Raw genomic sequence first — 21,887 nt, 5'->3', positions numbered from 1 at the left:
GGGCCCTGTCCCTGCTCTTCTGCACCCCACGCCCCTCCTCACCTCCTGCATCTCTAAGGCTCGTGAAGCGCCCTGTTTCCCTCCTTCCCAAAGGGAACTTAAGACTGTCAGTCTGTGGCTCCGGTGTTAAGAAATCCAAGACTCCGTGTGAACTTACTGTTACTAAGCTTATTAGCTTCATAGGAAGCTGGTACTGTTAATACTCCTATTATTATTATATGAACATAATATAGTATTAGTAAGCTGTTACCACTCACATTAATAGAAGTATAAAACATCTTTTTAGAATGTGGCCCCAAGGAAAAGAAGGAGTCGAAAAAGAGATCTCCCATTTAAAGGAGTCGTATATTGTCATTTCCCGTCTCTCTCGGTGCTAACGGGCTTGGTTTGCCTTCGTTTGGATAATACGAAACATATCAATGCTACATTCGATCTGTAATCATTGTCCAGGGGGTCAGTGTCCTCGGGAATTGATGTATTTTGTGTAATCTATATTTATTTGTGCATCTCATAAGTGACTCTCTCCGCAGTGTCACAGAAAGGGAAAGAATAGGAATTCCCACTGAACCCGACTCTGCAGACAGCCAAGCCTATCCTCCAGCTGTGGTCATTTACATGGTGGACCCCTTCACCTACACTGCAGATGAAGACTCCACTTCCGGAAACTTTTGGCTGTTGAGTTTGATGCGCTGCTACACGGAGATGCTGGATAATTTACCCGAACATATGAGAAATTCTTTCATTCTCCAGGTAACTGCCTGCAACTTTATTTTTAGCTTTTGTTGTTGTTTTTATGAAAGTAAATACAGGTCTGTGATTTCTTTTTCATTGGAAGTACATAAAGCTGTAAAGGAAATGATGTTCATAATTCTACCTTTAGATTAAGCCACCATCACCATTTTGGTGTATTTTTAGCCTTTTTTTGTGTATGTCAGTTTATAGAATTGAGATCATACTTTTAGTATTATTTTTAGTCCTTTTATACTTAACGTTATTCCTGAATACTTTTCTATGTTACTGAAAATTCTCCCAAGCAGCGTTTGTAATGACTGCATATTCTCCATATTTAATTATTACCATACAGTTAGATATTTAATTTGTTTCTATCTTTCACTATTATAAACAAGGCTATAACAAACATCTTTCTGTGTAATCTCTTTTTCACAGTTTGGGTCATTTCTTAAAGTGGATTCTTAGACCTATAGATTCCTGTAAATAATGCCAGATTCCTTTCCAAGAAAGTTACACTTACTTACATTCCCTTTAGCACTGAGTGAGCATGCCTCTTTCACTAGAGCCTTGCCAGCTGTATAGTGCAATAATTGTATAGGATTTTGATAATAGGTGAAAAATGATGCCTTGGGTGTTTGGGTTTTGTTTTACTGTCACTTTCACTAAAGCCATCTTAACAGAATTAAAATATCGAAATTAGTTACCAGAACAGATTGATTGTTTTTCATTGTTGTGAAGTTTGTGTCTCTGATGCTTAGATAATAATCCCGAAGATACGATGCACACTGTGTGTGTATATGAGAAAAAGGAGAGCTACATTAAAAAGCAAATTGTAAAATTTTGGAGCATAACAACAATAAATTGAGAATTTATCCCTCGAAGGAACAGGGTAATTTCTAAGTGACTGTAACTTGACCGACAAGATGACACCCTCTTCTTCAATTGTTGGTGTACCTTTGTACTCGAGGATTTTATGCCATCTAAGGAATTAAGATTGAGTTATATTATGTTTGGCATTTATATATTTTATTTTACTTAATTGATTTTTTAAAGTTTATTTATTTGTTTTGAGAGAGACCAAGCACGAGCAGGTGAGGGACAGAGAGAGTGCGAATCCTAAGCAGGCTCTGTGCAGTCAGCTCAGAGAGAGCCCCACGCGGGGCTCGAACCCACAACACCGTGAGATCATGACCTGAGCTGAGATCAAGAGTTGGACGCTTGACCGATTGAGTGATCCAGATGCCCCTCTTGTATCTTGTTTTTAAGATTTTGTTTTTAAGTTATCTCTACACCCGGTGGGTCCCAAACTCACAACCCTGAGATCAAGAGTCGCAGCTCCACCAACTGAGCTACCCAGGCGCCCCTTATGTATTTCAAAACTACAGTTCTCTGCCCCCATTCAGCAAAGAATTCGCGCCGTCTTGTCCTCCAGCTTTCCTGTTGGTGCATTCGATCCCAGTTTCTGGTTTTGTTTGGGTTTGTGTAGATCGTGCCTTGCCAGTACATGCTGCAGACAATGAAGGACGAACAAGTTTTCTACATTCAGTACTTGAAGTCCATGGCATTTTCGGTGTACTGCCAGTGCCGGCGCCCTCTGCCCACACAGATCCACATTAAGTCCCTCACGGGATTTGGGCCTGCCGCCAGCATCGAGATGACCCTCAAGAACCCAGAGGTAGGTAGTAGCACAGCAGAAGCTTCGGAAAGAGCACTCTGACGCGGGAGGTGCAAACCTGGCCGGTTGGTTGCCTGGTTGGCCTTCTGCCTTTATGAAGAGTGGTAGGTTTCTTTGACTCCTAATTTGAAACAGAGGAGATACTTCTCTCCACTTGTGAAATTTGGGGGATAAGAGGCCGGTGAACTCAAGGTGTTTTTTTGATATAGGTCCTGAGGCAGCAACACACTTACCACTTTTACTTAGCGATGCTCGACTTTTCCTATGTTTATTTTGTTCTTTATTTTTTGGAAGCTAACCTGTGTGTTAAATCACTTAGTCTCTCCCTTCCCTGGCTCTTTGCTCTCCTGGTACCACAGTTGTTTGTGTGTGCGATCACCCTGCAGGGATCCCTCGTTTTCTGCTGCATGTTTTCTTCAACGTTTATTTATTTTTGGGACAGAGAGAGACAGAGCATGAACGGGGGAGGGGCAGAGAGAGAGGGAGACACAAAATCGGAAACAGGCTCCAGGCTCTGAGCCATCAGCCCAGAGCCTGACGCGGGGCTCGAACTCACGGACCGCGAGATCGTGACCTGGCTGAAGTCGGACGCTTAACCGACTGCACCACCCAGGCGCCCCTCTGCTGCATGTTTTTACAGGAGCTTGCTCTCCCCTCCCTGGTCTCAGTGCTTTTTCTCTCCATCTTCTTACACCTGCTTCCCACAGAGAGGCGCCTCTAGGGGAGTTTGAAAACACCAGACAGAAGTTGTACACTTCCTTTTATTTCACTAATCACTTTATCCTGAAGATAGATGAACAGGGCAATGTTAGAATTTTCAGAGCCTTCGAAAATCAGTTCCCGCAACTTTTATTGCATGAAAGATCACCCGTTAATAAAAGCCAGCACCAGAAAAAAACGCAAAAACACCAAAAACTGCTGATTTTAGTTGGTGATGAAAATGTTTCTGAAAAAACTCACTTGGATAAGTAAGAGCTTAGGGAAAAAATGAGGCCTTTATAGTTAATAGCACACTTGTCCCTTACTCCCATCAGAAGCAGCTGCTTAGCCGACAGCCACCTCCACTCTGTGGTTGTGTACAGTTTCTGTCTCTGGCTGTTTAGGTTGGTTTATTCTTTTGAGTTTTAATTTTTCCATTCTCTGAGCAGTTTATCTATTTTAGTTCACCCATTCGTGTTTTCTAGGATTAAAAAAAAAATGAATTTATTTCTACTTGTTTCTTCTTTTGTCTCCAGAAATCGAGGTATTGCCTTTCTTTATAAACTTAGAATCTAGCCTGCATTCTGTCTCTGCAAGGTTGCCTGTTCTGGACATTGTATGTGAGCAGAACATACAGTCTGTAACCTTTCATGTCTGATTCTTTCATTTAGCATGTTTTCTAGGTTCATCCATGTTACAGCATGTGTATTTTATTTCTTTTTATGGTTAAATAATATTCCACTGTATGGATATACCACATTTTGGGTATTCATTCTTTGGTGTATGGACACTTGGGTTTTCCCACTTTTTAGCTCTCATGAATAACAACACTGCTGTGAACATTTGTGCGCAAGTGTCTGTGTTTACAATATTTTCCATTCTCTTGGTAAATACCTAGGAGTAGACTTTCCAGGTATAGGGAGAATGAATGGGTCAGTGATAAGATTAGCTTTGAAACTTTGAACAAATTATTGAATATCTCTAGGCCTGTGTTTTGGATCCCTAAAATGAAGGAATTGGATTAGATTCTGTCTCAGGTCTTTATTTTAGCTTTAAAATTCTGTAATTCCATTATTAACTATTTTTTATGATATATCTATATCTGTCTCTATTTTGGATATATAGTTTAGGGGTCAGCAACTATGACTGTAGCTGCAATCAAGCCTGTAGCCTGTATTTGTATGACCTGGATAAGAATGATTATTACATTAAAAAAAAGAAGAAGAATGATTATTACATTAAAAAAAAAAGAAGAATGATTATTACATTAAAAAATGTTTATTTATTTGTTTTGAAAGAGAGAGAGGTCATGAGAAAGGGGCAGAGAGAGGGAGAGAGAGAACCCCAAGCAGGCTTGATTCAGGGCTCAATCTAACGAACCATGAGATCATGACCGAGCCGAAATCAAGAGTCGGACACTTAACTGACTGAGCCATCCAGGAGCCCCAGAATGATTATTACATTTTTAAAAAGAGAAGTATACTCATAAGAAGAGAGACCCATAAAGCCTAAAATATTTACTATCTCTTCTTGTAGAAGTTTGCTGACTGCTACTCTAGTTTATTGTTGAAATGTGTATAATAACTATAAATAATGGTGACAGCTAAATTTTGTCACAGTTTAACTGCATTGTTTGTGTTACTGGTAACAGCTAATGTTTTGATTTCTTAAATCACTCATACACACACACACACACACACACACACACACACTCACACACAAGTATAATTTACCCACTAAAAAGTACCTGAGCATAAGTATACTGCTTGATGAATTTTCACTAAATACAGCTTGTAACAAGCACAAGAAACAAAACATAAGAAGCCTGTTCCCTTCTAGTCATTCTACCAGTAATCAGTATTCTCACTTAAAGCAGCAAAGATTTGCCTGGTTTTGACTTTCATGTAAATTGAGGCACATAATTTATATATTTTTTGTGTCTGACTTCTTTTACTCAGTGTCGAGATTAATCTATGCTGTTGCTTGTAGTGGTAGTTTTTTCATTTCCTTACTGTTTGATATTCTGATTGTGTAACTATAACACAGTCTATCTTCCATTTTACTGTTGATGGGTATTTAGGTTATTTTTTATTTGGAGCTATTATGATTAATCCCTGTCCTTTGATAAACATATATATCCATTTGATTGGGTCACAGGGTATGTGTGTTTGACTTTAGCAGATATTGTCAAACACTTTTCCAAAGTGATTCATCACCATCAGTGTATGAAAGTTCTAGTTGCCCCACACTCTCACTGATACTCAGTGTTTTCTTTTTTATTTGACTTTCTGGTGGGTATATAGTGGTATCTCATTGTGGTTTTAATTTTTGCTGTCTTGATGATTAATGAAGTTGAGCTAATTTACTTACTAAAATAGTAATTTGTTTTAATAAAAAAGCATTGGTCTGATTGGGGTTTCCTAGCTGATGTCACTTACACAATCTTTGTTTTCTGTTTTACCATTATTATTTACGTATATAATACTGCTGGGGGGGGGGGCAGTCTATCGTCATTACTCCCTATTGGTTTCAAGTGCTGTTCTGGGTTTTGTTGGAAATGTTGAGTTGAGTGGCGTTATGTTGACACTGACTTTTATTTTCATTTCAGCGACCCAGTCCAATCCAGCTTTACTCCCCTCCTTTTATATTGGCCCCAATTAAAGATAAGCAGACGGAGCTGGGAGAGACTTTTGGGGAGGCGAGCCAGAAGTACAACGTGCTCTTTGTGGGCTACTGTCTGTCTCATGACCAGCGCTGGCTTTTGGCTTCCTGCACTGACCTCCATGGGGAATTATTAGAAACTTGTATTGTAAATATTGCTTTACCAAACAGGTGAGGAGCTTGCGTGTTTATGCTACATATAAATCGATACTGTGCCTTTCCTCAGATATGAGTCTTTCTGATTTTCCTGTCTAAATGCACTAGGCACTGTGTGATGGGTGGGTTCTTTGGAATTTTCTCAGTTTTGTCTTACTAAGCGATAACTTTGACTCATTTGGGGACCCCTTCCCCACTTCTTTCTTTTGTAGGTCACGGAGGAGTAAAGTATCTGCACGTAAAATTGGACTACAGAAGTTATGGGAGTGGTGCATAGGTATTGTCCAAATGACATCCCTACCCTGGAGAGTTGTAATCGGCAGACTTGGGCGGCTTGGCCATGGAGAGCTTAAAGGTGAGAGACTCCTAAAGCAGTCAGTACAGGAAACAACGGAAAAGGGTTGAACTAATGTCCCTAACTGAGCTGAGGGAGAAAATGGTAGAGTTGGTAGTAAGAATAAAGCAGATTTATATTTCCTGATTCTTTTAAATGGACAGGATAAACCAGCAGTTTTTAAACTTTTCATTATCAACAAAACCATTTGCCAAAGAAATCTTAAATTTTGAACTCCAGTGTATAAGACAAAAAAGAATGTATTAATATAAAAGTGATAGTAAATTGAATTTCTAACATGTATTTTTGTACTGGGTCAGTGAGATCAAGTCAGTTTTAACATGAAAATTTAAAGAGAGATGGATGAGAGGAGAATCGATTTAGGTTTCTTTTATTATTTTTCATGATTGATGGTGATACAGTTTGTGTGTTTTTGTTTTGGTTGCACAAGAGCAAGACAATCCTGATTTACAAGGACAAGTAGGTGCAAGTTGGAATAGTCTTTATTCACATTGCCACTGTCTGATATTTTTCAGCTTGGAAGCTTAAGAGAGCAGACTTTTTTTAAGTTGCATGCCTAAATATACCTGCCAACTGCTAATATTTCCTGTCATAAATGTAACAGTCAGTCACAGAGCACTAAAAGTAACTAACGACACAACTGATCGGTGGCAGCAGCCTTGTCTGGCTTTGAGCCCAGCTCATTTGCTGTGCTGGTGTAGCTACTTTGCATGAGCAGTATGCATAGGCCTACCTTATTTTTTTAAAGCCTTATTAATTAATGACACATTTATAAGAAGTTCAATACATACATAGAGATGGGGGAAGTTTCCTTCTAAGGTCTCCACAAAAGCAAAGCACAGATTAGCTTGGTGGTTTTGTGCATGCAGGTGTATTAGAGCCGAGTCAGCAGACTTTCTAAGGAAAGGGCCAAGTAATAAATATTTTCAACTTTGCAGGCCAGCTTTTCACCGTTGCAGCTTCTCAGCTCTGCCATTGTAAAGTCAGAGCAGCCATAGATAGATAATACCTAAGTGAACGGGTTTGGCTGTGTTCCAATAAAACTTTATTTAGCAAAAAAAAAAAAAAAAAAAAAGGCGGTAGGCAGGATTTGATCTGCAGACCATAGTTTGCGGACCCTTGCATTAGAATGTGTATATTGTTTCTTTGCATGAAATATATATCAGGTATTTGTGGAGTCCCTGAAATAAAACCCCTCAAGCGATTCAGCTTGGATTATAGCAAGTGCTCTAGTCAGTGAACTATCAGGATTTAATAGCAGTTTCTACGTGTATTAAATTACAGAAGTATTAGGTAACTGTTGGGAATCTATCGTGTGCAAGATTTTTTTTACTAGTTATACTGTAGGCCAATAGAAAATATTACCCTTTTCATTTTTTAAAGAATAGCATACTTATAATGAATCTTCTATCAGTAGCCTGGAGGTCTGATGCATTGGGGGATTCATTTCATTTCTGTCAGAAGTCCTATCCTCTCTCCTGGTCGGCCTTGTAGTCAATCTTATCTCTTAAAGGGTTTGAGCTACTCTTAACCCTTGGGAAAAGTCAGAATAGAATAGAAAAGGAGAAGAGGGGATAAAAACGTAGCCGTGTCTGGTCACTTGGTGACTGTCTTGGACAGTTACGAAGGCCATTGCCTTCCCTTGTATAATTTTTTAGAAGGGGCACTCTTCTTATCTTTTACGGGAAAGGGATAGAAGTGTGACTGATCCCATCAAAAGGTTGAGAGAAAATGTACTTTTGAGGGATAAAGACACCAAGAAGAGCCTAGTGGACAGGAAATCAGTTTACCAATCTGTATTTCATCCCTTTGGGGATGTAAGGCCCGCACCACATTGCATTTCTATGGGAGCCTGTAGATTTCAGTTAGCTTTGTGAATTTCTGTTTTTTATCACTAGTGTTTGTGATAAAATTCAGGTAATGCTTTTCTTTTCTTACTTGGTTTTAAATACAGAACTCATACCTGTTTGATTTTTCTATAATTTTTAAAAATACATTCTTCATGACTTGGCCACTTTTATTTTAGCCACTTCAGTTGGAGGTTTTTTAGGAATAAGAAACAAGAAAAAGTTGTTCCTTTGACCTCTTCACGGGGAGATCAGCTTATTTGAAAAAACTATGTGAAAGCAGAGAACCTGTGGTGGAGCAGTCTTTCGTTGGTGGACGCGATACGGGTGGCAGTGTGCTGCCACAGGAATGTGATGTGTGTTGGGGCTCAAAAGAGAGGTCTAAGTCCTTTTCCATTCCTGGAGTAACATAACCCTCTACAGTTCTCTGAGTACACATAGTACCTTTGGGTGAAGGCAGTAAACAAATACTAGAAAGAAAACTTAGGCCAGCGTTTTAATCTGAACAATTAGTGTCACATCATTTGGAGCGCTTCACTCACACCCATTGTTTATCGGCTCTTTGGGGCCTTCTACGAAGGGTTCCCCTTGTTTCTGCTCAGCTTGCCTTTCCCGGAAACAGTCAACAGACAGCAGTAAACAGAACTGAGGTTTGCCCCCCGTTGTGCATTCTTCTAATGAAAAGGGCTGATGGGGGCAGTGAAAGAACCAGACATGGAGTAAGAGGAGGAGGAGCAAGGATGGAACAGACTGGCCTCATCCTCAAAGAACATCTGAAGCACCTAAATCTGTTTGGGTCTGTGCCGGACTCTCCCAGGTCATTTCAGACATGATTTCAGCATACAGAATAGGAGGCCTTTTGTGTCTTCGTTAATGACGTGTAAGGGAGGCCAAGTAACATTTTCTTTGTAATGAGGAGGGGAACCTGTGTAAAGCCTTACTCCCTTTGGGGCCCAGTCCTGGAAATTCAATTACCAGGCAAATCCGGTAAAACGCTCAAACCTCCTATCACGATGAATTTCTAAAGACTGCGTGTGACTGTGATATTTGGTTTCAGATTGGAGTATCCTCCTTGGCGAATGTTCACTACAGACAATCAGCAAACGGCTCAAGGACGTGTGCCGGATGTGTGGGATCTCTGCCGCTGACTCTCCCTCTATCCTTAGTGCCTGCCTGGTTGCCATGGAGCCCCAGGGGTCCTTTGTAGTGATGCCAGGTAAATCTCCTCTTACCGTTTTCATTAACTAGGTTATCACATAAGTTCAGTCCATTCTGTCTTCAAGTCTACAGACAAGTGTAGAATAGATCTTTATTATCTTTGTGAGACGAGATTGTATTTAGGGTTCAAAAATTTGGTCTCTTCTAAGGGGACTGGTCTGTGATTTTGTTATCTCTGTTGACCGTAGTTTGGAAGACAGCATAAGTCCCAGATATGACTGAGAGCTTTTAGAGTCGTGACCAGTTACTGTTGCCCGACCCTAATTTGTTGTTAGTGTATGAGGATCACCCTCCAAAAACCACGAAAGTGAACACCACCCTGATACGTGTTGGAGTGTGTGTTTGAAGACACATATTTGACGGAATCTGTAAGCAGCCTCCGGAGGATATTTGGAGTGTTTCTGATGTGGTTGCGGAGGAATGGTGAGGCAAATAGAGCTGGAAGAGTTGGCACAGTATCCGGCCCGTGGTAAGCTGTCAGTAAATGCGACTCCCAGTGTGTGGATAGCCAGAAGATTGTGGCCACAGAAGTTTTAAAAAATTAGCAACTACGCAATTTGATAATTTTTTAGCTAAGCAGTTTTATACCTTTTATTAGTCTGTTCTTATCCTCCAGTTCTCTCTGATCAGATGGGAGATTCCATCCCCATAAAAACCAGTAGTGTTATGTGAGATGATGTTATTTGTCATCAGTCCAGTGAGAGGCAGATGTCCTGTGTTGGCCTCATTAGGCCCCAGGTTACTTGTTGCCTGCACCACTTGGGCAGATTTCACAACGTCTTTGTTCTGTATCCTCACGATGAAATGGGGATAATAGTTCTACCTCAGGGTAGCTACGATGACTGAGTGAGATGACGTCCGTGAATAAGGAGTTTGGCACAGAATCTGGCACGTAGTAAGCATTCAATAAATGTTAGTAATAATAGTTATTCACTGAATGGTACCGTGTCTACAGAATTGTGTTATTTAGGAGAACTTTATAAATTGTGAGCAACCACAGGAAAAGAGAAAGTAGATCTATTTTAGAACTACTTCTTAAATAAGTAATTAAAACATAGTTGGTGGTGGGGCGCCTGGGTGGCTCAGTCAGTTGAGTGTCTATCTCTTGATTTCAGCTCAGGTCGTGATCCCAGGGTGGTGGGATCGAGCCCCGTGTTGGGCTCGGTGTTGAGCGTGGAGCCTGCTTGGGATTCTCTCTCTCTCTCTCTCTCTCTCTCTCTCTCTCTCTCTCTTTCTCTCTCTCTCTCTCCCTCTCTCCCCCTCTGCCCCATTCACACACACACTCTCTCTCCCCTTCTAAAATACAAAAGTAGAAATTTAAGAAAAAAAATTTTTGGTGGGCTCAGTCTGATTTTATTTTAACCTTTCCCATGTTCAGTGAGGCTTGGATTATTATAGCCCTGTGCTTAGAGTCTATTTCTTGGAAGCTGTTTTAACAGTGAGGTCGAACTTCAGATGTGTATCCATCCTGGCAGTTGTGTCAGACTCCTGTCTCTCCAGTTCAGGTTCTCCTGTAACTTCGTTTCTGGAGTTACTTACCAATGCACAGAAGGAATTGGTACACTTCGCTCTCTTTCTCTGTCTTTTTGAAAGACGCCGTCACAATGGGCTCTGTATTTGGCCGAAGCACCGCGCTGAACATGCAGTCGTCGCAGCTGAACACCCCTCAAGATGCCTCCTGCACACACATCCTGGTGTTCCCCACCTCGTCAACCATCCAGGTGGCCCCGGCAAACTATCCCAACGAAGACGGGTTTAGCCCCAACAACGGTGAGTGTGGAAGGAGCGAAAGGAAAGAGCTCCAGGTCTCCCACAGGAGCAGAGCTAAAGGGTGCGCTCGGCGCCCTGCTGCATGTGTTTCAGTAAGCAACGTAGAGAACGTGAAGAGGGTATTCGGGGTTGGGGCAGTCTGTCTGGCCTTGAAGATTTGTGTGCACTGTTACCGAGCCCAAATAAATATTTCCCTCTCGCGCATAATTAGGGTTCTGTTTATCACTAACAGCAAAAAAATACCCGTTGTAGTGTCCTGCACATGGGTGCCACTCTTGCAGTGCATAGTTGGTGATCAGATTGGAGAAGGATGAAGACCACTAGGCATGAAGTAGCTCCTGTCTCTAGCGGTCGGGGGGAATCCATTATTTGATTATTTGATTTGATTATTCTTAATCAGTGTTTTTGGTTTGAATATCTAGTAAGGCATTTGTTAAGCAGCGGCTGTTTATAAACTGTAAAATGTGCAGTATTATGTAGCCATTTGCATTGGTTTTTGAAGAATTTTTAATACCTACCAACATTTACTCTTGTTAAATGGGGAGGGTAAAAGGATACCAAGTTTTATATACAGTCTGATCATAATGGAGTAGCGGTATGCGAATGAGAATTGTAGCAAAAATGTTCACGGTAATTGCATTTTGGGTGATAGTTTTCCCTTTTTATACTTCTCTTTCCAAATTTTCTGTTGTGCGTGTACCTTACTTTTATAATGTGGGAGAGGATTTCTTAGTGAAAACATCATGCTTTGATCTGCTTTTGGAATAGGTCTCCAATTTCAGGGCATGTTCACACCTATTAACATGCATTAATTCAGCCTCTGGTATTTTAGATGCTAATTGGATGCATGGACAGAGTCTGCTGGTTTCTTGGATGGTGTCAATTTTAACTTTGTTTAATAATTAAATTGCTTCTTTAGCTGTTTTGCCATTTTTTTATGTGCCCTTGGAGGCTCTACAGAGCGTGGAGTTTTGTTTTATGTTCTTTATTTCTCCAGTCTGTTAATACTTCACATTAGAAGATCATTGAACAGAATATAAAATGAAAAAAACAATTTTCAGTACCTCCCATCCAGTAGACACACATGAAATCTTCCCATGTTGTTAACAGCATGCACTTGTAATGGTGATGGGCCAACAAAACAGTATGTTGTTGAAGTTGCGGATATAGATTATTTTTGAAATCTTTGTGCTTTTTCTCCCTCCTTTCTAGATGACATGTTTGTTGACCTTCCATTCCCAGATGATATGGATAATGACATTGGCATCTTAATGACTGGCAACCTCCATTCCTCTCCCAACTCCTCCCCAGTTCCTTCCCCAGGCTCTCCTTCTGGAATTGGTGTGGGCTCTCACTTCCAGCATAGTCGGGTAAGAATGATCTGAAGTAGGGCCTTCAGGGGCAGTAATCCTCCAGAAGTGTGATTGCCTGCCTCTTTGCTTTGTGCGCCTTTCTTCCTGATGGTCTTGGTCCCTGGTGTGAGCGAAATCAGTGTGGAAAAGTGACTCTGTAGTTGTTCTGTTTTGAATGATGGCAGGAATTTGAAAGAAATGCGTTCTTATTCCCAAAAATGTTCCTGATGAATATGTTTTATCAGCAGGACGGCATTTTGCAATGACTGTTTTCTTAGCAAGAATTAGTTTTGGTCAATTGGTTGCTGCTTCCCAGTTATTTCTTATTTTTTGCCAAAATAGTGGCTTTTCAGAGGCTAGTTCAATGGCCCTGCTTTTTTAACACGTAAAGTAACTGTGTTAATTGAAGAACACATTGTTGATGGTTGATTATTCTGAAATGAGCCTTACTGTTCTTGTTTCACATCCTGGTGCCTTTGTTTATACAGTTCCAGTCTTTTCTGTAGCTAGGTGCCAAAATGGCAAGGGCCCACAGGTTGATTTTGGAGAAGTGTCCAGGTTAATGCCCTAGGATTAAGACAAAACACCAGAGTTTACAACCAGTTTCACCTTTAAATATCCCAGGGGTATTGGAGGTGGATTAACAGAGGATTGAAGAGTTAAAGGTTCTGCTATAGCTTGTGTTAACTTTGTTTAAAAGCTAGATGATTCATGGGGCGCCTGGGTGGCTCAGTCAGTTAAGCGTCCCACTTCAGCTCAGGTCACGATCTCACTGCTCATGGATTCGAGACCCATGTCGGGCTCTGTGCTGACAGCTCAGAGCCTGGAGCCTGCTTCCGATTGTGTGTCTCCTTCTCTCTCTGCGCCTCTCCCACTCACACTCTGTTTCTTCCTCTCAAAAATAAATAAACATTAAAAAAAAAACAAACATTATTACTCTTTTGTACCTTCTGTTTAAAATATGAGATTGAGGGTTTAAGGCATAGAAAAATGGCTATGTCTAATATCTTAAAGTGGGCAGGAATAACCAACTCTGCTCACACTCATTTAGACACAGAGTTGTAGTTAGAGGACTTAAGTTTCTGTCTGTGGAACTTTATTGCCAGCCTGGAGTTCACTGAAGGACAATCGAGAGAAAAGATTTAAAACGTTAGTCAAAGAGCAGATAAAACCAGGGAAGAGCAACTCAGTAAACTATCCTCATGGAGCTACCTCTCCCATTTTTCCTTTCTAGAAGGAAGGGATTTTAAATGTGTTTATTTCCTCCATAGTCATTTGCCAGTTAATGACAGTTTATTGGTTCTTTGGAGATTGGTGTGATAGGAACCAGGTCCACAGATTTTTCATTAAGTAGTTTTAATTTAGGGTTAATGTGAATTCTAGAGGCAAATAGCAACTAAGCGTGCATGCCTCAGAGTTTGGTAAATGGAGCTCAGAGTTCCAGCTGTATGGCTTCTGGCTTTGTGGCATTGAACAAACTCACTTGACCTGTCTTAGCCTTAGTTACCTTATCTGTGAAATGGAAATAACAGCAACTCCCTTTCTGTAGTGGTGGTCGTAATTTGGTTTATCCATTAACAAAGAATTGGTAATTGAAGCATAAGGTTAGTTTTGTAAGAAACAGAGGTTTGCTGTATTTTCTGCCTCTGTTGGAGCCTCAAGCCCTAAGTCTGTAATGGAGTGTCAGAGTTTAAACCGCACTGTTTTCTGAAGCTAGTCAGGCGGCCTTTTCTCGGTCCTCAGCACCTGCAGCCCGCTGAACCCCCGAGAGGCTTTCAGTATTTCCTCTTTCTGAACCATTAAACATTCTTTGATATCCAATTAAGACATTACAACAGGGAAAAGAATTTGTTCAAGGCTGGGGTAAGTTTTTATTTTTTAACCAAAAATACAACTTGATGTAATAGTTGGGGATGATTTTTTCCCCTGAAAACAGAAGGCCTTTGAAAACAAACGATTACTTATTATTGCTTGCATAATAATAATTGCATAATTGCTTTCAACCCTTGAAGCCAGCTAAAAGAATCAAAGATGAGGAAAATGCCAGTTGCAGAAATGCACAGTCAGGCTCTTGCAGGAGTCTTGTATTTAAGGAGATTGCAGAGAGTGAAAACAAGGCCTCTTCACAGGCAGATCTCCCCCTGCTGGGAGGTCAGAGACACTGGCGCCACCCAAAGAGCCGTGAAGTGTCCTGTTTTCCCAGTGTCCGTGTTGTTGACAGTAGACGGTCAGGTGCACTTGTGTATTTTAGTTGGTTGCTGGTGAAGGAGCACCTGGGCTTGGGGCTCCCTCAGCTGCCGGAGTCCATTCTTCCCGCGTGTAGTTGGATGCCGGATGCCACGGAACGCACCCAACATTTAACAGAAAAGAAACCAGAGCAAATAAACGTGTATTTGCTTGACTGATGTAGTTAGTTTTGCTGGTACCTTCTGCCTGGGCCGTAGTTTTCATCCAATGTCTGTCCATGCAGCAGGGACCGTGCCTCTCCTTGTTGACCTTTCTCGGTCACCTGGCGTTTTTGTGTGAAAAGCTGTCAGAAGGGGGACTGTGCTGTGCAGAGGGACTTGATAAAAAGGTGATTTTCAGAGCTTTATTTGAAGTGTCTGTCACACGCTGATCATGCTCTCGGGACTTTGTTTTTCAGAGTCAGGGTGAGCGTCTTCTTTCTAGAGAGGCACCCGAGGAGCTGAAGCAGCAGCCCCTGGCCCTTGGGTATTTTGTGTCAACTGCCAAAGCGGAGAATCTCCCCCAGTGGTTTTGGTCATCATGTCCCCAGGCTCAGAACCAGTGCCCCCTCTTCCTAAAGGTTGGTTTGGTGTCATATTTGAATTTTGGGGGGAGGAGTGACTTCTGCTGAAATTGTCTCAGTCATCACAGTCTCACTGTGTCCCCTGTTTCTTTCACATCTACTTATACTCTGAGGACATTTTCATTACAGTTGCAGGCGGGGAGCAGGATTTAGGAGAGAAACCCGAAACCACATCACAAGGGAAGCAATCACGTTAGCCCAAGGAGGAGACTTTGTGGGGCCCTCAGGGCACATGTCGGGTGGATACGTGGTCGTATGTAACAGTCTTTCGCCCAAGTCCACAATGCATTGCCACCGGTGAAGTTAAGCTTGGGTGGATGTGATCACTGTGGGCTGAACTCTCCCCCTTTGCCCCCCCTCCCCCACAAGCTTCACCTTTCTTCATTAGAGTAGGGCAAGAGGCAGCTAAATTTACATTTATTTACACATGCTCCTTCCTGTATGTGTCTTAGAACCTTTTAATGCAAATTAAGGGTTAAAATAAAAGATCTCCTACTTCCAGTTTGGTTGAAAGAACCTGGAATGAAATCCATGTCTCAACCACAGATTGGCAAAAGGCCTAAAGTTTGACAACATGCTCCATTGGCAGAACTGTGGAGAGATGGCTCTGGTGCCAGTAGGGCAGCCAAGCGATACAGCCCCACACATTTCCCTTTTGATGCAGCGAGGCCACCTCTGGAAATCTATTCAGAAGAAACTGACAAAACCAAAAAATGATAAATGTTAAAGATTAGAAACACCGGAACGGTCCACCAATAAAGAACTGGCCGAATAAACCAGTGTATCCATTCAGTGGAGTGTTAGTTATCCATAACAAAGAGAGGATGATTATAATATTATAATCATTCTGTGGAGTGTAGGTTACCTTGTAGTAATTGATAAAGTGTGTGCAAACGCGCGCGCGCACACACACACACACACACACACACACACCTACTTGTATTTTCTAAAAGGAATAATGGAAGGTTAAACCAAAAACAATTGAAGCAGTTTCTTGCAACTAATGGCTGTAACATATTATAATGAAATCAAGGAAGTTCTACCACATAAGTCGGTGTTGTCTTTATTTTGAATTAGACTTGTCACTGTGAACCTAGATTTATTTTCTCCTCTTAGGAGAGATACACGTATTTTTTAGCTCGGTCTACTGAAAAAGCTTACGAGCAGCGACAGGATCAGGAAACAGTGGTCTTGCTGCACTTGTGGTTGTGAAATACCATTTATCATTTAAAAGAAACGGAGTTCCTTTGAAGAATGGACTGATTTGTAGGTCTGAAGTAAGAAGTATTCAAGATGAACCTAGGATATGTTGTCACACCTAAAAGCAAGGAAGTTACTTAAGATAATTAGAGTTACTTCAAAGGGCCCACCAACTGGAGGGTTCCCATTGCCCAAGGTTGGGACAATTTGAACACAAGAAAGAACAATGGTAGCAGTAGATTGAAACAAATCCAAGGGTTCGTGCTGAAAACCAGAACATTTTAGTCACCCTTTGAAGCTACTAGAACAACAGTTCATTAGTCTGAAACCTAAAAAATAAAGAAGCATTTATATTAGCTGTCCTCAACACACTGCCTGTCTCAGTTATTTCATAACGTGTGCTAAAGCCATGATAGCGGGTGGGGCGTGCCGGGAACCTGCTGACGGCAGCGATGAGCCGAGCTGCTCGTGGGGCGGCACACGTTCACGCCTCTCGAGGTGAGGCACAGGGAGCACGTAGCGCCAGCCACGAAGTGTGCTTGCACCCCGCGCCCTCCCCGCCCCCCAGAAGGATCTGAGCCGAATTGAGCCTCTAGATCTATCCACTTATGGGAAGTCAGGATGGAAGAACGTGTTACACAACCGCCACAAGGGCAGAGTCGGCCGTATCCAGGCCGTGGAGATGGTGGGGCCTTTTACAGATGAAGACCTGAAGAGGCACATTATCGAATCATTTGTGACGCACTGGTATTTGCAAAGCTAGCTTTTTTTCCCACCTCCAGGGTGTGGAGTTCTTTGGGGTCACATCAGGGTTACCGAGAGCTTAAAACTGAGGCTCCTGGGAGCCGAGAGGCCGGGAAGGTAACCGTGTTTGTTCTCTTGCCAGGCTTCGCTGCACCACCACATTTCTGTAGCACAGACGGATGAACTTCTCCCTGCCAGGAATTCTCAGCGGGTTCCCCATCCTCTTGACTCCAAAACCACATCTGACGTTTTAAGGTAGATTGTTTTAAGGCAAAATAGCAGTTACAGCTTGCTACAGTCTTCCTTTGGTTTTGTTTTTCCAAGGTGTTTACTTTAAGTGTGGAAAAGGCGCTGCCTTTTGTGCAGTGGAGTACCGTCTGAGCGGCCAGGGAGAGCTGCGTGCAAAACCCCGCGTACGAGCGCGGGTCAGGGAGACTGGTATTCTTGGTTCCGTTTGACGCGTGTGTGCATGTACAGTGGCCCGTGCTTCCTGTGTAAAGGAGACGTTTTATGGTGATGAAAATAGATCAGAATTAGGGGTGGGTGGTTAGAAGACCGAGCCTGGGACATAAAGCACTTGGCTTTGAAAGCATTTTGTACTCCCCCTGACATAGATTATATAAATAAAATCGGAGCATAAATTCCACAGTTGGGGAATATCTCCCAGAAGTGTATGCTAATTCTCTCGCACTTTAACAGACCATGAACATTCTCCATGTACCTTGAGGAAGTATGCAAGCGTCTTCTAGTGTTCGCTAATAACTCTTAAACGATTTAGAAGTTATAGTTAAGCAAGAATCCAGTCACCATGATTTTTCAGGCTTTCAGGGTCTGTAGTGCAGCACTGTCCAGTAGAACCGTAATGTGAGCTGCGTATCTAATTCGGTTGTTTTTAGTAGCAACATCAAAATAATAAAATAAATGGATGAGGTTAGTTTCAAAAATAAATTTATCAGCTTTATCAAAGACACATCAAAGTAATATCAAGTATACGAAAAGCAGTATCATTTCAGTAGTTGACCCACATGAAAATATTCATGAGCCATCTCGCCTGCTTTTTTAAAATACGAGTTCCTTGAAATCCAGCACCTCTTTTTGACATACAGCGTATCCGAATCCACTTGGTGGCCGTGGCTGCCATACTGGACAGTGTGGGTCTAGATGAGGTGGGCGCGGGGGGAAAAGAACCACGAGGAAACCGGGGGCAAGCGAAAGACTGGCATACACGGAGCCTCGCCCTGCTGACTTGTGGGACGTTAAGATGTGAAAGCACCGCTGTGGCCCGTGGCCCTGACCTGTGTACTCTCTCCGGCAGGTTCGTTTTGGAGCAGTACAACGCTCTGTCCTGGCTCACGTGCAATCCGGCCACCCAGGACCGCACCTCCTGCCTTCCCGTCCACTTTGTGGTGCTCACTCAGTTGTACAACGCCATCATGAACATACTTTAATTGGAGAAGCACTTGATCTCTCTGGCTCGGTTCCTCCTCCCTGCAGCCTGAGTCCAAGGAACCTGCTACACTCTGCACGTGCCCCACACGCTCTTCTTGAGAGACCGCTCTCCACAGTCCTGCACTGTGACTACTCCTCGGCAGGCACATGTCATTTCTGCAGTGTTCGTTACCAGAGTGATGCATTGACACTTCTCTCATGGACCTGGAAACTTCCATAAGCGGTGACTTCTAGCCAGTGTTCTGGTGTGTGCAGCCCCGAACCACGGGTCCACGGGAAGTTTTTGGTGGTGGTGGTGGTTTTTAAGAGGGCAACAGAAGAGACAGTATCCTTTTGCACAAGAGTCTGTGTTTCCAGTCTCCGTTTAAGAACAAGGGCAGTTTAGCCCTTTTGGATGAAATCCTCTAGTTACTGGTGTGTGGCCTGTGGGTTACCTGAACTCCATCATCTGGAACTTTTTAAAAATAAGAACCAGCTCAAGTATATGATTTCATAATGGGGTTTCTGTCTCCCTAGTGGTCCCATCTAGGTTGGCATGAATGCTTTGGTCGACTTCATACCTGTGTGTAGATACAAAAGGTCTGGAGACATCTTCATTTTGTTTATTTATTTTAAGTTGTTTTGTCATATGTTTTTTTGTGACTTTTACTTTTTTTAAGTCATGAGGACCAGGTACCGTAGCTGAAACCCAACTCAGACCCACCATAGGATTCTTTGACTACATACCTCTGTCCTAGAAGCCGGAAAAGGAGTGAAAACAGATTGGGGAGACATGCCTAAAAAGTAATATATCCAAAACCACCCAGCAGTAGGCTTTATTAAGAACAAACTGGGTAAAACATTCTGCCATGTTTCTTATTAAAAGCGGCCAGCGTTTCATGAAGGATAACACTTTTATACAGAAGGCAGTCAAGCTCCACCCAGAGCCATGGAGGCAAGTACCTTCATTAGTTTTATATAGTCACAACGGAAATATATTTTCTAGTGAATTCTTATTGAAAGCCAGGTCTCTCCTCTCATTAGATCAAAAGGGACTCATGTACATATCATAATTGAAAGTGTTTGCTCATAAAATCAGTTATAAATATGGTGACTTTTTTCTGGACCATAGGAATATTATTTCAAAGAAATATTACAACTTAACCATTAAATTAGTACTTGAAGTTGAGCCTTTGTGGTGGGACTTTTTAAAAAAAAAAAAAAATGCCTTTTTAAAGCATTAATGGCTAATTGAAGTATTTTATGACTCCTCATTCCAGGCCCAAGAGGGTTGTCTTTAAGACCCCGTTTCTGACCCTGACGTCGCAGCGCGTTTCTGTCTGAGGGCAGTGGGCGCGGGCTTGCCTCCCGCAAGCCGCGCTGGTCAGGCTGTCGAGCTCTAGTCATCTGTGGAGAGAGAATCATGCAAATTTTAAAGTTCTTCCAAGAGACTTCCATATCCTGGTTATTAACAAAAAAAAAAAAAAAAAAAAAAAAAGAAAAAAAAGAAAAAAAAAGAAAATGTAATAACTGATATGATTTTGTAAAAGTATTTTTCTTGAAATAATCTAACGTTTAAAACATTATATTAAAAAAAAAGTTGTGTGGTGGGAATATGTAAGCAGAGAAATAACTTGTAAATGGATAATTTTATTCTCTGTACCACCAGTTGGGGGTGGGGGTGACTTTCGCAATGTATAGGTTAAAAAAATCTGATATATCAAACCATTTGTATCTAATGTGTACAGTGTAAAATTGACTTTAAAAATATTGCAGTGCTATTTTTTCTTAATCAGAAAGGAAAATTCTCAAGGCCTTTTGAAGAGCATAGATGATGAAGATTGTAAACTTGTATAAAATTATCTTGGTGAGAAGACAAATTGTAAAGTAGATATTTGTAATCTTTTACCACTTTGGGGTTGCTTTTTTTTCCCAGAATTCATCAGAACTTTGAATTTTTTTTTTTTTTTTTAATATGGGCTGTTTTTAATGCAGGGGCTTTTCTTCCCTAGAAACCCAATTCTAAGCAAAAAAAGAAAAAAAACACAAAAAACAAAAAAACCCCTACAAAAATTAAAAAAAAAAAAAAGGCAGCAAAGGGTAGTTTTCATCTGGTGTCTTTTATTTAAGTTTTTTAAGTTAAGAAAAGCTGGTGACATATTTATACGTTTTTGTGCAAAAATAAATGAATGGCAATAGATTTTAAAAAATCTTATTATGTACTTCTGTGTGAAAAAGTCTGTATAATATTTCCCTTAAATATGCATTATTTTACTTGTGAGTTTTTTACTGAATTAATCTGAAATGTACAAGCCCTGGATTTGCTACAGAGTGAGAAGTTATTTTATTTTTTTTTTATTTTTAATTTTGGAAATTCTGCAGAAATCAGAACTCTTACCATGGTTTGAACTAAAAGGGGGAAATGGGGAGGGGAGAGGGGCGGGGTTGTCCAGCATGCTTGTATGTATATTTCAGAACCTTTTTTAAATGTAAAAGCTGTACATTTCTGGGAAGTTCTGAATTTCTTTGGTTTCCTTTTTTCCTTCAAGCATTTTGCAGTGAGCTTCTTTTATATATAGCAAACAATTTGAAAGAATACAAAAATATGTGAAGTTCATTTAAAACCACAGTATCGCGCTGGGACAGTACACTAAGAGACTTTGATAAAAAGAAACAATACTAAAAGGCCTCCATTTTAAATGTCATTCATATATACCTTGTGAATGAGAGCTATATACTTTTACACACTTTTTTAGAGGAATAAATTATTGAATTACTGAAATTCGAGTGGCTTTTTTCCCTCCCATCCTGCCTCTGTAACAGAATCATCTAAGCCTGTTCAAAAGGTGCACGTATAATGGATTGAATAGTCCTTGGCTAGTAGCCGGGCTCTACTTTCCAGAGTAACACGGGCATCGACTTTTACTGCCCTAATCACCCTCACCAGCACCTGTTCTCAGACTGTATTCTCATTCTCATGCTCCAAGGTACAACTGCATTCCTAGAGCAGTGCTTAGAGACTACGCATGCACGCGCAGACACACACACACACACACACACACACACACACACACACACAGCATTGAGTTAGGAGCCCTTGTGTTCAGTTCTTTAACTGTTTTGAATAGATCAGATCTGTGTCTCCCAGCTCTAAGATTGTAGTCAATCCTAGGAGACATTACAAGTCTGTTTTCTACTTCCTTTCTCTTCATGGTCTGGGCCAGTTTCTTTTTGATGTGCT

At 41.4% G+C, this 21,887-nt stretch overlaps 1 protein-coding gene across 3 annotated transcripts in view; it reads left to right on the top strand.

The window, feature by feature from the left end:
• Positions 1 to 21,428, top strand: part of MED13L (mediator complex subunit 13L) — a 306,791-nt gene extending 285,363 nt beyond the window's left edge. For all 3 annotated transcript variants that reach the window (XM_045456871.1, XM_045456869.1, XM_045456872.1), the window contains 10 exons: positions 531 to 750; positions 2,219 to 2,407; positions 5,715 to 5,938; positions 6,136 to 6,278; positions 9,183 to 9,341; positions 10,937 to 11,113; positions 12,326 to 12,483; positions 15,110 to 15,271; positions 17,361 to 17,473; positions 18,534 to 21,428. In XM_045456871.1, coding sequence (XP_045312827.1) covers positions 531 to 750; positions 2,219 to 2,407; positions 5,715 to 5,938; positions 6,136 to 6,278; positions 9,183 to 9,341; positions 10,937 to 11,113; positions 12,326 to 12,483; positions 15,110 to 15,271; positions 17,361 to 17,473; positions 18,534 to 18,666 — 1,678 coding nt within the window. In that variant the 3' untranslated portion in view covers positions 18,667 to 21,428. The remainder of the gene's footprint in view (positions 1 to 530; positions 751 to 2,218; positions 2,408 to 5,714; positions 5,939 to 6,135; positions 6,279 to 9,182; positions 9,342 to 10,936; positions 11,114 to 12,325; positions 12,484 to 15,109; positions 15,272 to 17,360; positions 17,474 to 18,533) is intronic.
• The last annotated feature ends 459 nt before the right edge of the window (positions 21,429 to 21,887 follow it).

The sequence above is a fragment of the Leopardus geoffroyi genome, chromosome D3 (assembly GCF_018350155.1).
Source record: "Leopardus geoffroyi isolate Oge1 chromosome D3, O.geoffroyi_Oge1_pat1.0, whole genome shotgun sequence".
Classification (NCBI taxonomy): Eukaryota; Metazoa; Chordata; class Mammalia; order Carnivora; family Felidae; genus Leopardus; species Leopardus geoffroyi.
This window is presented reverse-complemented; position numbering and strand designations above follow the sequence as displayed.